At 41.8% G+C, this 17,116-nt stretch overlaps 1 protein-coding gene across 3 annotated transcripts in view; it reads right to left on the bottom strand.

Moving 5' to 3' along the window:
• Positions 1-15,382: 15,382 nt before the first annotated feature.
• LOC140488136 (acyl-CoA dehydrogenase family member 10-like) overlaps positions 15,383-17,116 on the bottom strand; it is a 60,516-nt gene continuing 58,782 nt past the window's right edge. For all 3 annotated transcript variants that reach the window (XM_072587950.1, XM_072587951.1, XM_072587949.1), the window contains 2 exons: positions 16,617-16,694; positions 15,383-15,873 (listed from right to left, as the gene is read on the bottom strand). In XM_072587950.1, coding sequence (XP_072444051.1) covers positions 15,739-15,873; positions 16,617-16,694 — 213 coding nt within the window. In that variant the 3' untranslated portion in view covers positions 15,383-15,738. The remainder of the gene's footprint in view (positions 15,874-16,616; positions 16,695-17,116) is intronic.

The raw sequence follows: 17,116 nt of genomic DNA, 5'->3' as shown, positions 1-17,116 counted from the left end.
GTGGAGAAGGACATGGAAGATATAAAACGTGGGGAAGCAGATGGTGACATCTTGAAAAATGTCTGTATTATAGAGGATGAGGTGCTGTATGTCTTGAAATGCATAGAAGTGGATAAATCCCCAGGACCTGATCAGGTGTACCTTAGAACACTGAGGGAAGTGATTGCTGGACACCTTGCTGAGATAATTGTGTCATCAATAGTGATAGGTTAGGTACCGGACGGCTGGTGGTTGGCTAAAGTGGTGCCACAATTTAAAGGTGGTGAAGACAAGCCAGGGAACTATAAGCCGGTGAGTCTGACGTCAGTGGTGGGCAAGTTGTTGGAGGGAATCCTGAGGGATAGGATTTACACGTATTTGGAAAGCCAAGACTGATTAGGGATAGTCAGCATGACTTTGTGCATGGGAAATCATGTCTCACAAATTTGAGTTTTTTGAAGAAGTAACAGTGAGGATTGATGAGGGCAGAGTGGTAGACATGATCTATATGGTCTTCAATAAGGCGTTCAACAAGGTTCCTCATGGGAGATTGGTTAACAAGGTTGGATCTCATGGATTACAGGGAGAACTAGCATGTGGATACAGAACTGGCACGAAGATAGAAGACAGAGTGATGGTGGAAGGTTGCTTTTCAAACTGGAGGCCTGTGACCAGTGGATTGCCAAAAGGATCGGTGCTGGGTCCACTGCTTTTCATCATTTATATAAATAATTTGGATGTGAGCATAGGAGGTATAGTTAGTAAGTTTGCAGATGACACCAAAATTGGAGGTGTAGTGGACAGCGAAGAAAGTTATCTCAGAGTTCAACAAGACCTTGATCAGATGGGCCAATGGGATGAAGAGTGGCAGATGGAGTTTAATTTAAGGTGCAAGGTGCTGCATTTTGGAAAAACACATCTTAGCAGGACTCATGCACTTAAAAGTGAGGTGTTGGGGAGTGTTGCTGAACAAAGAGACCTTGGCATGGAGGTTCATAGTTCCTTGAAAGTAGAGTTGTAGGTAGATAGGATAGTGAAAGAGGCATTTGGCATGCTTTCCTTTATTGGTCAGAGTATTGAGTACAGGAGTTGGGAGGTCATATTACAACAGAACAAGACATTGGTTTGGCCACTTTTGGAATATTGCGTGCAATTCTAGTCTCCTTCCTATCAGAAGGGGTTTGTGAAACTTGAAAGGGTTCAGAAAAGAAATTACAAGGATGTTGCCAGGGTTGGAGGATGTGAGCTATAGGGAGAGGTTGAATTGGCTGGGGCTGTATTCCCTGGAGTGTCGGAGGCTGAGGGGTGACCTTATAAAGGTTTATAAAATCATGAGAGGCATGGATAGGATAAATAGACAAGGTATTTTCCCTGGGGTGGGGGATTCCAGGACTAGAGGGCATAGGTTTAGAGTGAGAGGGGAAAGATATAAAAGGGACCTAAGCAGCAACTGTTTCACACAGAGGGTGGTGCATGTATGGAATGAGCTGCCAGAGGAAGTGGTGGACGCTGGTACAATCACAGCATTTAAAAGGCATCTGGATGGGTAAATGAATAGGAAAGGTTTAGAGGGTTATGGGCCAAGTGTTGGCAAACGGGACTAGATTATGTTAAGATATCTGGTCGGTATGGACAAGTTGGACCGAAGGGTCTGTTTCCATACTGTACATCTCTATGACTCCATGAATTGGACTAGATTAGGATAGGATATCTGGTTGGCATGGACAATTTGGACCTAAGGGTTGTTTCTGTGCTGTACATAGTCATAGAGATGTACAGCATGGAAACAGACCCTTTGGTCCAACCTGTCCATGCCGACCAGATATCCCAACCCAATCTAGTCTCACCTGCCAGCACCCGGCCCATATCCCTCCAAACCCTTCCTATTCATATACCCATCCAAATGCCTTTTAAATGTTGTAATTGTACCAGCCTCTACCACATCCTCTGGCAGCTCATCCCATACACGTACCACCCTCTGTATGAAAAAGTTGCCCCTTAGGTCTCTTTCATATCTTTCTCCTCTCACACTAAACCTATGCCCTCTAGTTCTGGACTCTCCGACCCCAGGGAAAAGACTGGGCATGGGGTGAGAGGACTGCTAAAATTAAGGAGAAATTGGTAAGTCAGAATTCAGTGACCATATATTTGGACTATGTGTCAAATTTTAGGGAACAATTAAATACAGCGGGCGAGTTGGCTCGACAGCATTTAGAATGATCACAGCATACAATGAAACATTGAAGCAGATAAGAAATCACTCACAATTTTCCTATTGGGGATAAGATGCTAGTGTTATTTCCAGTGATAGGGGAACCTTGAAAAGTAAGGTTTAGTGGAGCACATCAAGTCGAAAGGCAATTGAGTGAGGTGAACTATTTGGTAAGGGCTCCAGACAGAAAGAAATCTCACAGAGTCTGTCATGTGAATGTGATTAAAAAGTATTTTGACAGGGAAAGAAAGCCAAAGTAGACTGTCTAATTGGTTACAACACAGAGGTAACCAATGTAAACAAGTTCAGAAGATTCTGAATTTGGATATTCCTCAAATTAAATCGGACAATGAGGAAGTTTTCAAAAATTGGGATAAATTATTGAGTTACCTTCCAGAGGAAAATTGAAATAACCTGAAAGAGTTATTACTATCACATGGGAAGATATGTGGAAATAAGCTGGGAGGTACTAAACTAATTATGAATGATATAAATATAGGAGATGCTGTTCAGATTAACCAACATCTTTATAGGCAGAACCCTCTAAAGTTGGCACTGGTTCAAAAGGAGGTTGGATACATGCGCCAAGGTGACATAATTGAAATGAGTTAGTGACTGGAGCTCACCCCAAAACCAGATGGTACCCAATGGTTATGTGTGGTCTATCACAAAGTCAGTGCAGTTACGAATACTGATGCATATCTGATTCTGTGTTTGGAAGACTATATTGAAAAGGTGGGACAAGCAACTTATATATCTAAGTTGGACTTGCTTCGAGGATACTGGCAGGTACCTTTGTCAGAAAGAGTGAAGGCAATTTCTGCTTTCATTATCGCCAAATGGACTGTATTAGTTTAAAGTCATGCCATTTGGTATGACAAATGCACCAGCCACATTTCAGAGACAAACCAATAAGGTCATTGCTGGATTACCCAATTGTGTCGTATATATAGATAACGAGTGATTTTTAGTCACACAGAAGGAACATTTGCAACATTTATCAAACTTGTTCAAACAACTTCAGAAGGGAGGCTTGGTGATAAACTTCACTGAGCTTCCTGGACCATGTTGTTGCACATGGACAAATGGCTCCACGGGATGCAAAAACGAAGTTAATTGGGGAGTTTCCCATACTGTCAACAAAAAGAGCAGTACCACAATTCCTGGGATTGAGTGGATTTTATCAAACATTCGTATCAAATTTTAGCAGTGTGGCTGCTCCACTCACTGAATTGCTAAAGAAAGGCAAGAAGTTTCCATGGAAAGCGGACTGTCAGAAGGCATTTGAAAGCTGTGTTAAGCACTGCCCCAGCATTCATCACACCTAATTATGTAAAGCCATTCAGGGTGCCACCGATGCAAGTGATGTGGGTGTTGGTGATGTGCTCTTCCAGGTAGACAGTGTGAAGATAGAAAAGACCAACAGATATTTCTCCAGGAAGTTCAACATTCAACATGAAATAGGAGTTGAGGAGACTTTAAGCTTGGTGTTGGTGTTACAAGATTTCAACGTTTATGTTACCAGTAACATATCTGAGACAATCATATACACTAATCATAACCCATTGAAGTTTGTGGAGAAGTTTAAGGACAAAACTGTCAGAGTGTTTAGATAGAGCTTGTTGTGACAGTCATTCAATTTGAAAATTGTACTTGTGGCAGGATGAGAAAATGTAATTGCCGACGCACTGTCAAGACTTGAATGAGAAACGGAGGCATTCGGTGGCAGGAGTGAAACAGAGCGCACGTTGGCATGGTTATTGTCAATGTAATGTATATGGGTGTTGTAGTGTTTTAAATATATTTATTAGCAAATTTTTTGAACTTTACAAACATATAAAATTATTGAAAAATACAATCAAAGCAAATATCAGTATAATAAAAAAAAACTAAACACAAATTACAATACAACTACTGTCTACTAACTACTAACCTACCCTATAATACAAACAAACCCTAACACTGTGCAAAGGAACACCAATAAATAACTAAATAATTAATAGATCAAAAAAAGGGAAAGAAAGGCAAAAATAAACAGAACACAGAATAGTTATGCTCGGCACAAAGCTCCCAAACAAAGGAATGGGAGCATTGTATATATACCCTCCAGTGCCTAGGGCTTGACAAACCTAACCATCCCAGTTAAACAAATGCCCTAGTTAAGAGAGCTGAAAAATCTATATCTAAATAACTCAAGTAGGGCTGCCATGTTTTATAAAAATAATCTGTTGTGTGGTGCACCATGTTTGTAAAAATTTCCAAGGGAATGTGCTCCACAATTAATTTCTGCCATCCCAGCCAGCCCGGTGGATTCTCAGACATCCAGTTCATCAGAATATTCTTTCGTGCACAGTATGCAAGAATATTAAATAGTTTCTTCCCATGCCCGTCTAAAGATGGTAAATTTGGCAGACCTAAGAGGAGAGATATCAGGTCTATGTTGACTTCAGTCCTCAATACCCTCCCTATCTCTCCCACCACAGCGCTCCAATAAACATGGAGCACGTGGCTTGTCCAGAAGCAATGGGTGAGAGTACCTACACTTATTTTCCATTTGGGGCACATTTCACCAGATGGTCTGGTGCCAGATGAACCTTGTGCAGAACTTTTAACTGCTTATGCGCATGTCCTGTTACAGATTGAGATCTTTTGAGCATTCTCCCATATGTTCTCCCATGTTTCAGAAGAGATCTCCACTCCTAGCACTTCCTCCCAGACCTCACATAACCGGTTAGTATCATGCCAGGCCCTGCCACCCAGCAGGCGATAGAGGGCACTAACCGAGAGGGTGCTTGTGGAGCGTAGTAACAACCTCTCTGTATTAGGCTTATAAGGCTTAGTGAGAAGTGTAGTCTTCTTCTGGATGAAATCCCTAACCTGAAAAAAATGGAAAAGGTCTCTGCTGGGCACCCTGTGTTTGCGGCTCAGTTGCTCAAAAGACATAATAACCTCCCCCTCAAACAAGACTCCTAAACTAGAAACTCCTCTCGCTGCCCATAGTTTGAATCCTGAGTCCATCATTCCTGGTTGGAACCCTGGCATGCCAACTATAGGTGTAAGTGGCGAAGTCTTGGATAAGCAACCCTCACTCTGATGCATCGCCCTTCATGCCTTGACTGTACTAATGACAATGGGGTTCCGGCCGTGGTCCATAACCATCCTCATCTTATCTAAGTTAATAAGAGGGCACTTTGCCTGGGAGGCCTCAATGTCTAGCCATATTGAGTCCAGATCATTACCTATCTAATCACAGACAAAGGACAGCAGGAACTCAATTGATACCTCCTGATGTCTGGGAAATCAACTCCTCCCTCATCTTGAGGCAACTGCAATTTAGTAAGTTTGATGAGGGGCAGCCCACAATGCCAGACAAAGGAATCAAACCATCCCATAAGCTTCTGCAGCGTTGATCTGGGAAAAATTATAGGGAGCATATGCATGGGATAAAGCAAACGAGGAAGAACATTCATGTTAATGAGAGATATTCGGCTCTGTCATCAAATTGGAAGAACCTCCCATTGCTGGAGATCTCGCCTAATATTGTTGAGCAAGTGAGCAAAGTTAGTCTGAAATAACAGATCAAACTTGGGGGTAAGACAAATGCCTAGGTATCGAAACCCTGCCCGTGACCACTTAAAAGGGAACTTAGAGCCACCTTCAACTTCTGGCACATCCTTAACATTCCCCAAAGGCATAGCCTCCGATTTTGAAAAGTTAATCTTATATCCTGAAATAGCCCCAAATTAATTGATACATTTTATCAAATGGGGTACGGAGGTCATCGGGTTCAATAAAAACAGAAGGACATCATCCGTGTACAGTGTAATCTTGTGTGCCCTCGATCCCACTTCCAGAGCAGTTCTATGGACATTCTGACGAATGGCCTCTGCCAGCGGCTCTATCACCAACGTAAACAACAACAGTGAGAGGGGGCAGCCTTGCCGACTACCCCTACCAATCCTTAAATTCACAGACTTTACCCTGTTGATGATGACCACGGCCAGAGGGTGGTGATATAAAACCTCCACCCACCTAGCAAAGACCCCACCCAACCCAAAGGGTTGGACTGAAGGGTCTGTTTCCGTGCTGTACATCTCTATGACTCTATGACATAAAAAGGTATGGCTATTCCACCCGGTCAAATGCTTTCTGTGCATCTAAGGAAATCACCAACCCTTGAATCGATCATTGCTGACAAACTTGGACCATATTCAGCAACCTTCTAATATTATTAGAGGACCTACGGCCCCTTATAAAGCCTGTCTGGTCCTCTTTAACAATATGAAGCAACATCTTTTCCAATCTCAAACGTCAGGACCTTGGACAGAATCTTGAAATCTGAATTTAATAGAGAGATGGGCCTGTATGAGGCACAATCCTTAGGAATCTTCCCCTTCTTAAGAATTAAGGAAATATTAGCTTCTCTCAAAGATGGTGGTGGGCATTCATGCATATAGGAGTGATTGTACATCTCCAGCATCGGCCCTGACAGAATCCCTATAAACTCCTTATAAAACTCAACTGGGAGACCATCAGGGCCAGGCACTTTCCCACTCTGAAGTTGCTTAGTTGCCTCCTGTATTTCCTGAACTGTCAAGGGGGCATTAAGGAGAGACAGAATGCCCCTGATGCTCACCTTCCACCCTACAAACCTTCGCATCAACCAAATCATCCACCGACATTTCCGCCACCTCCAAAAAGACCCCACCACCAGGATATATTTCCCTCCCCACCCCTTTCCGCCTTCCGCAAAGACCGTTCCCTCCGTGACTACCTGGTCAGGTCCACACCCCCCTACGACCCACCCTCCCATTCTGGCACTTTCCCCTGCCACCGCAGGAACTGTAAAACCTGTGCCCACACCTCCTCCCTCACCTCTATCCAAGGCCCTAAAGGAGCCTTCCACATCCATCAAAGTTTCATCTTCACATCCACCAATATCATTTATTGTATCCGTTGCTCCCGATGTGGTCTCCTCTACATTGGGGAGACTGGGCACCTCCTAGCAGAGTGCTTTAGGGAACATCTCCAAGACACCCGCACCAATCAACCAATCCGCCCCGTGGCCCAACATTTCAACTCCCCTTCCCACTCTGCTGAGGACATGGAGGTCCTGGGCCTCCTTCACCGCTGCTCCCTCACCACCAGATGCCTGGAGGAAGAACGCCTCATCTTCCGCCTCGGAACACTTCAACCCCAGGGCATCAATGTGGACTTCAACAGCTTCCTCATTTCCCCTTCCCCCACCTCATCCTAGTTTCAAACTTCCAGCTCAGTAACTGTCTCCTTGACTTGTCCGACCTGCCTATCTTCTTTTCCACCTATCCACTCCACCCTCTCCTCCTTGACCTATCACCTTCACCTCCTCCCCCACTCATCCATTGTACTCTATGCTACTCTCTCCCCACCCCCACCCTCCTCTAGCTTATCTCTCCACGCTTCAGGCTCACTGCCTTTATTCCTGATGAAGGGCTTTTGCCCGAAACGTTGATTTCGCTGCTCGTTGGATGCTGCCTGAACTGCTGTGCTCTTCCAGCACCACTAATCCAGTATTTGATTTTCAGCATCTGCAGTCATTGTTTTTACCCCATTAAGGAGAGAGGCCTGTGCCAAGGTTAACCCTGCGAGGTCCAGGTTCTTAAAAATGGCCTCCGTTTTAGCCTTCCTGTCCTCTCAACCTTCAGACCCACACAATTCAGAGTAAAAGCTCCGAAAAGCCTCATTAATCTTTTTAGCATCATATGTAAGGCACTGTCTCTGATTGCATTAATGGATTGGGGAGCACACTTTTTCCTAGTCAGGTATGCTAAATACTTCCCTGGCCTATCCCCATATTTGAACAGACTTTGTCTTGCAAAAGCAAGTTCTTTCTTTGCATTTTGTGTTAGTATTGAATTCAAGGTAGCCCAGAGGGCCGTGATCTGCTGTAGCTTAGTCACCAAAGGCCACGCAAAATGTGCCTCCTTCGCGGCTTTCAACCGCGTCTCAAGTAGACGCTGCTGTTCCTCTTTCTGTTGTTTCCGGCTAGCCAAATAGGAAATAGCTAATCCCCTAGCAAAGGCTTTAGCGGTCTCCCATAGCATAGATGGACTACTAGCCACACCTGAGTTGATAATCAGGAATTCCTGAAACTCCTTCAAAAAGTATTCCACAAATTTGGAATCCTTAAGGAGAAAAGGGTCCAAATGCCAGTGCTGCAAACCTAGCTCTTCACTCCTGGCTAGAGATAGCTACATTCCCAATTTTACAATTATTAATTGAATCCAGAAGGGCCGAGGGAGCCAGAAAAAGATCAATTTTCATGTGACATTTATGTGGGTTTGAAGAAAAGGTGAAGTCCCTGCCGGTAGGGTAAAGACATCTCCAAATATCCACCAGCCTCAACTCCTCGCATAAGTCAACCACCTGCTTGGCCTGTGAAGAAATGGTTGGGAGCCCACAAGGCATCCTGTCCATTGTCGGATCCAAACAATTAAAATCCCCCCCCACCTCCATAAAAATGTGCCGTGTTCCAAAAGCAATCAGCTTAGAGAAAGCACTAATCAAAAATTTGAGGGGATGCGCTGGAGGACAGTAGACATTTAAAATGCCATATTCATCCCCATCTATCAGGGGTTTAAGTATCACAAACCGTCCCTGTTCATCTTTCACCTGCTCTAATAATGTTAATGGAAGATTTTTCTGGATAAGTACTGCCACTCTCCTAATTTTAGTAGCAAAGGATGAAAAGAATACCGGGTCATAACACCCATGTTGTAATTTCAGGTGTTCCCCATCATCAAGATGGGTTTCCTGCAAAAAACGATATTAACCCTTTCCCTCTTAAGGCTAGAAAGCACTTTTTTCCTTTTAACAGGCGAATGACTTTCCTTAATGTTCCAGGTGCGCCATTTAATAAGACACTTAGCCATATCCTCTTTCAGACACCCTTGAACCCCTGGGAGGGAGAACCCTACTTACAAAGTGCCTGGCACAAGTAAATAAAGACTTAGAGTCAAAGAATTATATATACAAAAACTACTCTATCATAACTATAAACAACTATTACTACCAAAAAACTACAAAGAAAACCAACTATAAAACCTTGAATGGAAGACTCTTCCCCCTGCCCATAGGGGGCACTCACCCTACCCATTCCCTCCTTCACAGCTCCTTCAAACCCGGACTGTGCCCCAGCCTTAGGCCAGAAAAAAAGCAAGGAGATGATCCTTAAATCAACAGAAAAAAAAAGTCAAGATGAATACTCCACTCATCCATCCATACTCCACTCATCCAAGCGTGACTTCATGTCACGCTTACTTGTGACGAAAAGAGAAACAGAACAAACAAGAAGAAGGGGGAGACAACAAAGAACATCCACAAAATTTCCCATCAGAAAATCTAGTTATTAAAAAAATTAGGAACAACTTATTCCAAGTTTTTTCTCTCCCTTTCCAAAAAAAAATTATTAGGGAGAAAGAAAGGAATTAAAAAAAAGGGAAAACATGGGGAAAGAAAGGAAAGAGAACAAACATTAACCATATTCTTCAGGCCAGTTCATCTATTTTAAAATGTTTACAAAGGTTTTAGCTTTATCTGCTGAGTCAAATCTATAAACTGTATCCTCGTGGCTGAAATGGAGCACTACGACGCATCTCATGGAGTACTGCATGCCCAGGTTCCTTAGCCTCTTTTTAACTTCATCGAAGGACTTCCTCTTTCGAATTAAAGCTGCCGAGAAATCCTGGAAAAACATGACTTTTGACCCCTTGTACAGCAGTGCCTATGGATCTTTTCCCAGTAATCAAGAGGCTTCTATTACTTTTGGCTTGTCCTTATAGGAGTGAAAGTGCACTAGGACTGGGTGAGGGTGCTGCACCGGCCCTGACCTGTGCACTGTAACTCGATAATCATTTCCAATCTGCAGCCTGCTGGACTCTATGTGAAGAAGCTGACTGGCTGCTCATCTTCCTCACCTTCAGGTAGTTCGCCAATTCAGAGATTTACCCTCCGATCTTGATTTTTGAGGTCATCGATATGGTCGCGCAAGGCCCGCACCTCTCGCTCCAGCACCTGGATTTGACTGCATAAAGACTCCATTGCAGCTTCTGAGGCCTTAGTTCGACCCTCCACCTTCTCTCAGTGGCTCTGGATCTCTTGCTCATGTTTCTGCAGCATGGGTGCGATAGATTGGACCTGGGCACGAATCTCCTCAATTGCAGCCCCAACTTTCAAGGTAAGTCTCTCCATTGCCGCAGCCAATTCTTGTGAGTCCCTCTGGTCCCCGGTGGGCTCAGGAGAAGTTGCTGTTGCTGCTGTCTCTGATATGCCTGGTGCTGCAAGGAAGTTTGCTCACTCCTTTTCCCTTTGGCATCCTTCCCACTCCCAAATATTAACAAATATGTGGTCTGTAAGGTTTTAAACTAATAATTCCACATCACAAGTTGGCCAGGGATGGCAAAATACACCAGTATGCGTTGGCTGTTGGGCAGAGCTGTCCACAGTAGTTCTACAGAATCACCCGCCATCTTGCCGAGTCACCGAGTTTGATTTTACCTTTTGTGCCAAGCAGTATTTATGAGAATTTTTGCAAGTGTTGGGAACAGCATCATTAAGTTGGGATGATCTGTTGGATTTTTGGATAGTTTAAGTTATTCTGTATTCTGTTCTCTTTTGTTTGTATTCATTCATAATCTTGTAAATAAATTCTGTTTTGTTTAAAACTCAGTGGTTTGACAAGCTGCATCCCTCCTGGAATATCTGGGTTATACCAGCTCAAACCAATGAACAAAGTTAGTGTCTGGGCTACTTGAAATGTTTTGAGGGGGTATGGCCTGGTCCATAACATGTATGATATGTAGGTCCAAGAACAGATTAGAAAGGCAAATAGTATGTATAAGAGGAATGCAGGCCTGCAGGAATATACAAAGCATATACAGGAATTATACAAGAGTATTCTTGTCTCAGAGGCAGAGCAATGTACATTTATTAGTGTAACTTTTGAGATGAAGTTGGTCTATTTATAGCACTGTACTCCTCACATGTTCTGACAGCAGTGCATGTGCAGAACAATGTGGATACTTCGGCACATGCACAGAACGAAGCATTAGAAACAATTGCTGCTAGGATTGCGCTATTGCGAAGAGGTAAGCGTACTTGAAAATTCCATTCCCTAATTCTTCAGTGACATTATAGCCAAATCACACCTTATACAAGAACTACCTGTACAATCTGCAATTTAGATTTCCATTAGTCTTTAGGTTTAAGTCCCAAGAAATGGCATAAAGGTGAAAATATATTCTTTAGAATGTTGTTCATACTTTATCCATTCATGTTCTTCACATCATAAAATTATTGGATTTGGGCATCACACCTTGTGGGTTACCAGCAAGAAGCAGGATAAGTAGTTAATACAGATGAAGACTGTGATGGCTTTAAGGAAGCCACTAAAATGTACACAGAGTAGATATATGAATGGCTCATGAAGTCGGTGTGAAGTGATAAGTTTTCGATGGAAAAAGACTTTATTCTGTTTGGGAAATAAATGTCTAAATGGAAGACAGAAAGAGGGATTAGTGATTACAGATTTGCCAATCACTAAAAGTAACTTTGCAATTTTATCCATAATATGCAAGCAAAGCACTGAGATTTAGTTTTAGAGGAATATAATTAAACAAAAAAAAATTAACCTTCTATTGAACCTTAGTTAGACCAGACTTGGGAATACAAAGAAGAGTTCTGGTCTCCACATTACATAAAGAATTGAACAGTGTTTGCGGTGATGGTTAAAGGTGAATGATACCAGAACTAAAGGATTATTATCTTCTAAGAATAGTTCAACAAGCTGAGGATCTTTTATTTTAGAAAAGACAAAACTGTGACCTAATAGATTCAGCAAAATCTGATGGACGGGTGAGGCAGAGAGAGTCCAGATGGAAGGGCCACAAGTATCAGACAGTCATCAACAAACCTAATAGGAAATTCTTTTTAAAACTCCAATACTAACCGTGGTTAAGAATGTGAACTCTCTACCACAGGGAATGATTGAGGAGTGCACAAATGCACTTTAGCAAAGCTGGATGAACAAATTCAGGAGAAAGGAATGTTGGGGTTAGATGGCGAAAGGTGGCAGTGTAAACACCAGCATGTTCCTTTATCTGTGCTATTTCATAATATATACTTTCCAACCAGCTAATTTAGATACAGTTTAAGTGCAAAGTAAATCTCCCTTAATTTTTCTTATCAACATCATTTAAATTCATCTTTATAAACAGTATTCCCAATAGTGTACCATTTCCCACACCAAACAGCCAATTATAATTTTGTACCGCTGCACACTTAATATCTTGGTTGATGCATAAAGAACAAACAGAAGTGACAGAATAATTACGTCTGCCATGATTACGGAAAGTTGCCTTGTTTCGAATACTGGATTTCAGGGCTACATATCATTTGAGGAATGTGACCTGTAACTAAAGTGAAGCTTCAGTAACCGCTCTAAGCAGCTTCATGTTCAATATTTCAAGCTGTATTTGCACAACTCCAGGGCAGCAACTGTTAGCTACCTCTAATATGCAAGTTACTGCAAACTTGGAAAGTCATTTTTGACGGTCATCTCGGAAATGATTGGCAGCTTTGATGTGTAAGAGATATGTTCCAATCAGAAAGTCTAGGTCAATGTTTGCAATTCATTTCAACAGTCTAGCTCTACATCAACTTGTATTTGATCTATGACCCTGGGAAGCATCGTCCATGTTAAATATAATTCAACACCATAATCACATTTTAGTCATCTACAATTAAAGAGTTTTAAATTTAATAGCCATGATTTCAATAGATAAACTTTCAATTTACAAACCAAGTATCCTGCAGAGATGAATGTACATCTTTCAATTGATTACAAAAATAAAAATTAGAAAACTTGAGGAGATGGCTTTACCTTCAGCAGCTATTGGTGTTTGTGACAGAAAACAGATCATGTCATGTAAGAATCAATAAGCCAGACAGTTTATAAAAACACCTGGAAATAGTGTAATGAGGTGACTAATTTGCTGATTTAATGGATATTAATGTGGTATTGATTCACACAAACCAAGAAAAGTCCCAGCTTCCATTCTCTCTGTGCTCAGCTGTTCTCAACTGGGACCAAGTGGGGCTGGCTACCTTAAACACTATCGGATTAGGGTGGATAGAGATGGAAGAAGAGGTATCCGCTTGTAATTCTTATCCACTTACCCCCACTTATCCATTTCCCCATAAGTTTCAGTCAAGGACCAATAAACACTTGGCTGTGCTGCATCCTATGGATAAATGCTTTGATAGTATTCTGGTCTAAGCCAATTGGGTCAGCAAGGGCAATAGGTAAGGGTCAAAACATGTGGTGCTGGAAAAGGCAGCATTCGAGGAGCAGGAGAGTCGATGTTTCGAGCATAAGCTCTTCATTAGGAAATTTTCTACTATTCCTCAGATGCTGCCTGACCAGCTGTGCTTCTCCAGCACCACACCTTTTGACTCTGATCTCCAGCATCTGCAGTCCTCTCTTTCTCGCAATAGGTAAGGGCACTACAATCTGCCTTCCTAGCGATGAGCTAGAGATGGAGAAGAAAAAGATTTCCATTCATGATTACTACCTACTTACTCATGATAGAAGGTTTGTCAAAATATTTGGCTAAAATAGTGTCCCTCTTTCCACAGTGTGACTGACTGTTGAAGGCCAGGGGTTTGGCAAATGTGTTTTCTGACCCAAGATTAGATTAGATTCCTACAGTGTGGAAACAGGCCCTTTGGCCCAACAAGTCCACACCGACCCTCCAAAGAGTAACCCACCCAGACCCACTTCCCTCTGACTAACGCACCTAGCACGATGGGGAATTTAAGCATGACCAATTCACCTGGCCTGCACATCTTTGGACTGTGGGAGGAAACCCACACAGACACGGGGAGAATGTGCAAACTCCACACTGACAGTTGCCTGAGACAGGAATCAAACCAGAGTCCCTGATGCTGTGAGGCAACTGTGCGAACCACTAAGACACCGTACCATCCCAAGTGTGTGGACTGTCTTCTAAAGTAAAAAGGGAGGCACAGGAAAACAGGAACAGAGAGTAAAAATAGTATGAACTACAAACTTATTATCTGCCTACAATAGGAATTATGTGCATATTATCATTCATAAACCTATTTTCAACCAAAAATTAAGCTTAGTTTGATTCCCTGTAGGCTACACGATTGTAATCCGTATGCATTATACAGAAATGTGTAATTAGCTCCAAAATCTTTTGCATTTGAAAACATTTTAAAACCTGTAACTTTATATCATCAAAGCTGTATTTGGATTACAACCAAGTACAGTACTAGATTTCTTCAACAGGTCAGTTGATTAATCACTAATTTGATATTGAAATCTAGATTAGGGATGAAAAAAAAAACAGCCAGAGAGTTGTCTGTTGGAAAATGCATGAAGTAAAGTGTGATCAATCTGAGCTGTGCTGAATGGCCGACACATGCATATGAAGAATGGCTAGATGGGGAAGCTTACATTAAGTTACATAAATTGTACAGTACAAACACAATCCATTTCCCCAAATGGTCTGTGTCCTTGTTTAAGTTTTATCAATGCTTCTTTTCATCTTCTCAACTAACCCTATCAGAGTAATCTCAATTTCTTCTTCACATTTTTATTAGAGATTAGATTAGATTGGATTGGATTAGAGTGGATTCCCTACAATGTGGAAACAGGCCCTTCGGCCCAACAAGTCCACACCGACCCTCTGAAGAGCAACCCATCCAGACCCATTCCCCTACACCTAACACTATGGGCAATTTAGCATGGCCAATTCACCTAAGCTGCACATTTTTGGACTGTGGGAGGAAACCGGAGCACCCGGAGGAAACCCACGCAGACATGGGTAGAATGTGCAAACTCCACACAGACAGTTGCCCGAGGCAGGAATTGAGGCAGATGTGCTAACCACTGAGCCACCGTGCTGCCAGATAACAGAGTTGTTCCCCTGAAATCATCAAGGGATCAGTGCCTTCAAAAAAAGACGGGAGGAAACTGAAAGACAGAAAATGAAAACTATAATTTCAAAAATCCAATATTTAAATAATTAGGTTTCACTCTTTCTAAAATGTTCACTGAGTTTTGAACTATTTTGTTATGGACACCAACTTCTGCATTTGTTCACTTAGCGTTCCAGTAATCCAGTCAGATCAAATGAACAAGTTCTTTAATTTATACTTTCAGGCTCAGTAACCATACTAACACTTAATACCAGACACTCCACAGTGCCCCAAGGACTCCTAGAGGGTGGATGAAAGAATGGTACATGTTTATTGTTTGCAGGTTACTTACTTTCAATTACAATATGCTGAGGGACCGAAGCATGATGTGTGAAATAAGGAGAAATACAAAGGCAGTTTGTGTTATTGATGAGGCTGTCTAGAAAATCATTACAAAGACAATAGCGTTGTTTCAAAAACATGAATGCAATGTACATAAAATAATCTTAAAAACAAAAGAAATGGTTGTACTGATCAGGGCACCAGGTTCAGTATCTTGTGATGACTTAGCGTTTCAATTCAAGCTTGGCAATCACAGCTCTATGAACCTCATCTGGACCATCAGCCAGTCGCAGTGCACGTGCCCAGCCAAAAAACTGAGCCAATGGGTAGTCACCACTGAGCCCGGCTGCTCCAAATGCCTAAACAAACATAGAAAAGAAAATGTCAGCAACATTGAATTAGAAAATAATGCTTAGAAATGCATGGAATAATCTACAATGTTATCTCTAATGGTATCCTGTGAGATGGCACCATCAAGAGTGTGATCAGAAGGAACCCATAAACTGACATATCTGCAACATTTTAAAGAGGGTGTAATGCTGGACACATCTAACATTACTCCTCTCTCAATATGCCAATACCAATGTTGTAGGCACATTATCCAGCAATTCAATGACTTCAAAAAACAAAATCAACTCTCACGGATCAGTGTGTTAGATGGGGGCTGGAGTTTAAATGGTCAGCCTTTGGACTATACTATTATAATCCCAGAACATAAGTCCCTGACTTCATGATTATGTAGAATAATTTCTCAGGAACTATAGAATTCCTTCAACATACAAAGAAGGGGGAAAGTTGATCCATCACTCTTACTAATACTACGTTTCAGGCAAATGTCTAAAAATAAAATTATTGGAAGACAATATTGTAGTAATTAGTTTTGTATACAGGTATAGGGATGCAGTGACTGCTTAAAATAAGTATTACACTTTTACGCTTCTGGGCTTTTACCTGGAATCATTTATAACTTAGGATTTTACACAGGTAATGTATATCAGCAAGAAAAAAAACTATGTAATTTACATTTTGGTGAAAGAAGGCAGTTATTTGAATAGAGTTACTAGTTCATGTATTTGTTTATTTAGACATTAGCTCCTCTCACCTGGATTGCACGATCAATGACATGCAAAGCCATGTTTGGTGCCACTAATTTAATCATCGAGATCTCAGAGGCTGCTTCCTGCAAATGCAAATGATTAAGTTTCATAAATACTGCAGTGAGCATGAACCAGGGATAAGAGAAAAGATGCAATACATAATGGAGGCAGTACAACATAGAATTAATTTGATAGTTAATAGATATGGAGTGCATTAAGAAACAGCAAAACCCCAGAACTGGGAGCTGCACGTTTGTAGTTCTAGAAGACTATTTGGTCACTCATGTCACGACTTGTGGGCAAAGATGCAAAATAAATTAGAAGCTATCTTGTGGCATGACTGACAGTCAGTCGGAGGTAATGCTTTCTTATAATGATGTGAGCAACATATTATTTAGTAATATATCACATCATGTATTAGATCTATGTGACATTGCTCACTAATGTCTGGAGCAAAGACTGGGAATGATTGAAGCTGATACCAGTCAGAAATTATAAACCAAAA

This window comes from Chiloscyllium punctatum, chromosome 17, assembly GCF_047496795.1.
Source record: "Chiloscyllium punctatum isolate Juve2018m chromosome 17, sChiPun1.3, whole genome shotgun sequence".
In the NCBI taxonomy this organism is placed as follows: Eukaryota; Metazoa; Chordata; class Chondrichthyes; order Orectolobiformes; family Hemiscylliidae; genus Chiloscyllium; species Chiloscyllium punctatum.
The sequence above is the reverse complement of the archived record's forward strand: the minus strand, read 5'-3'. Positions and strand labels throughout refer to the sequence as shown.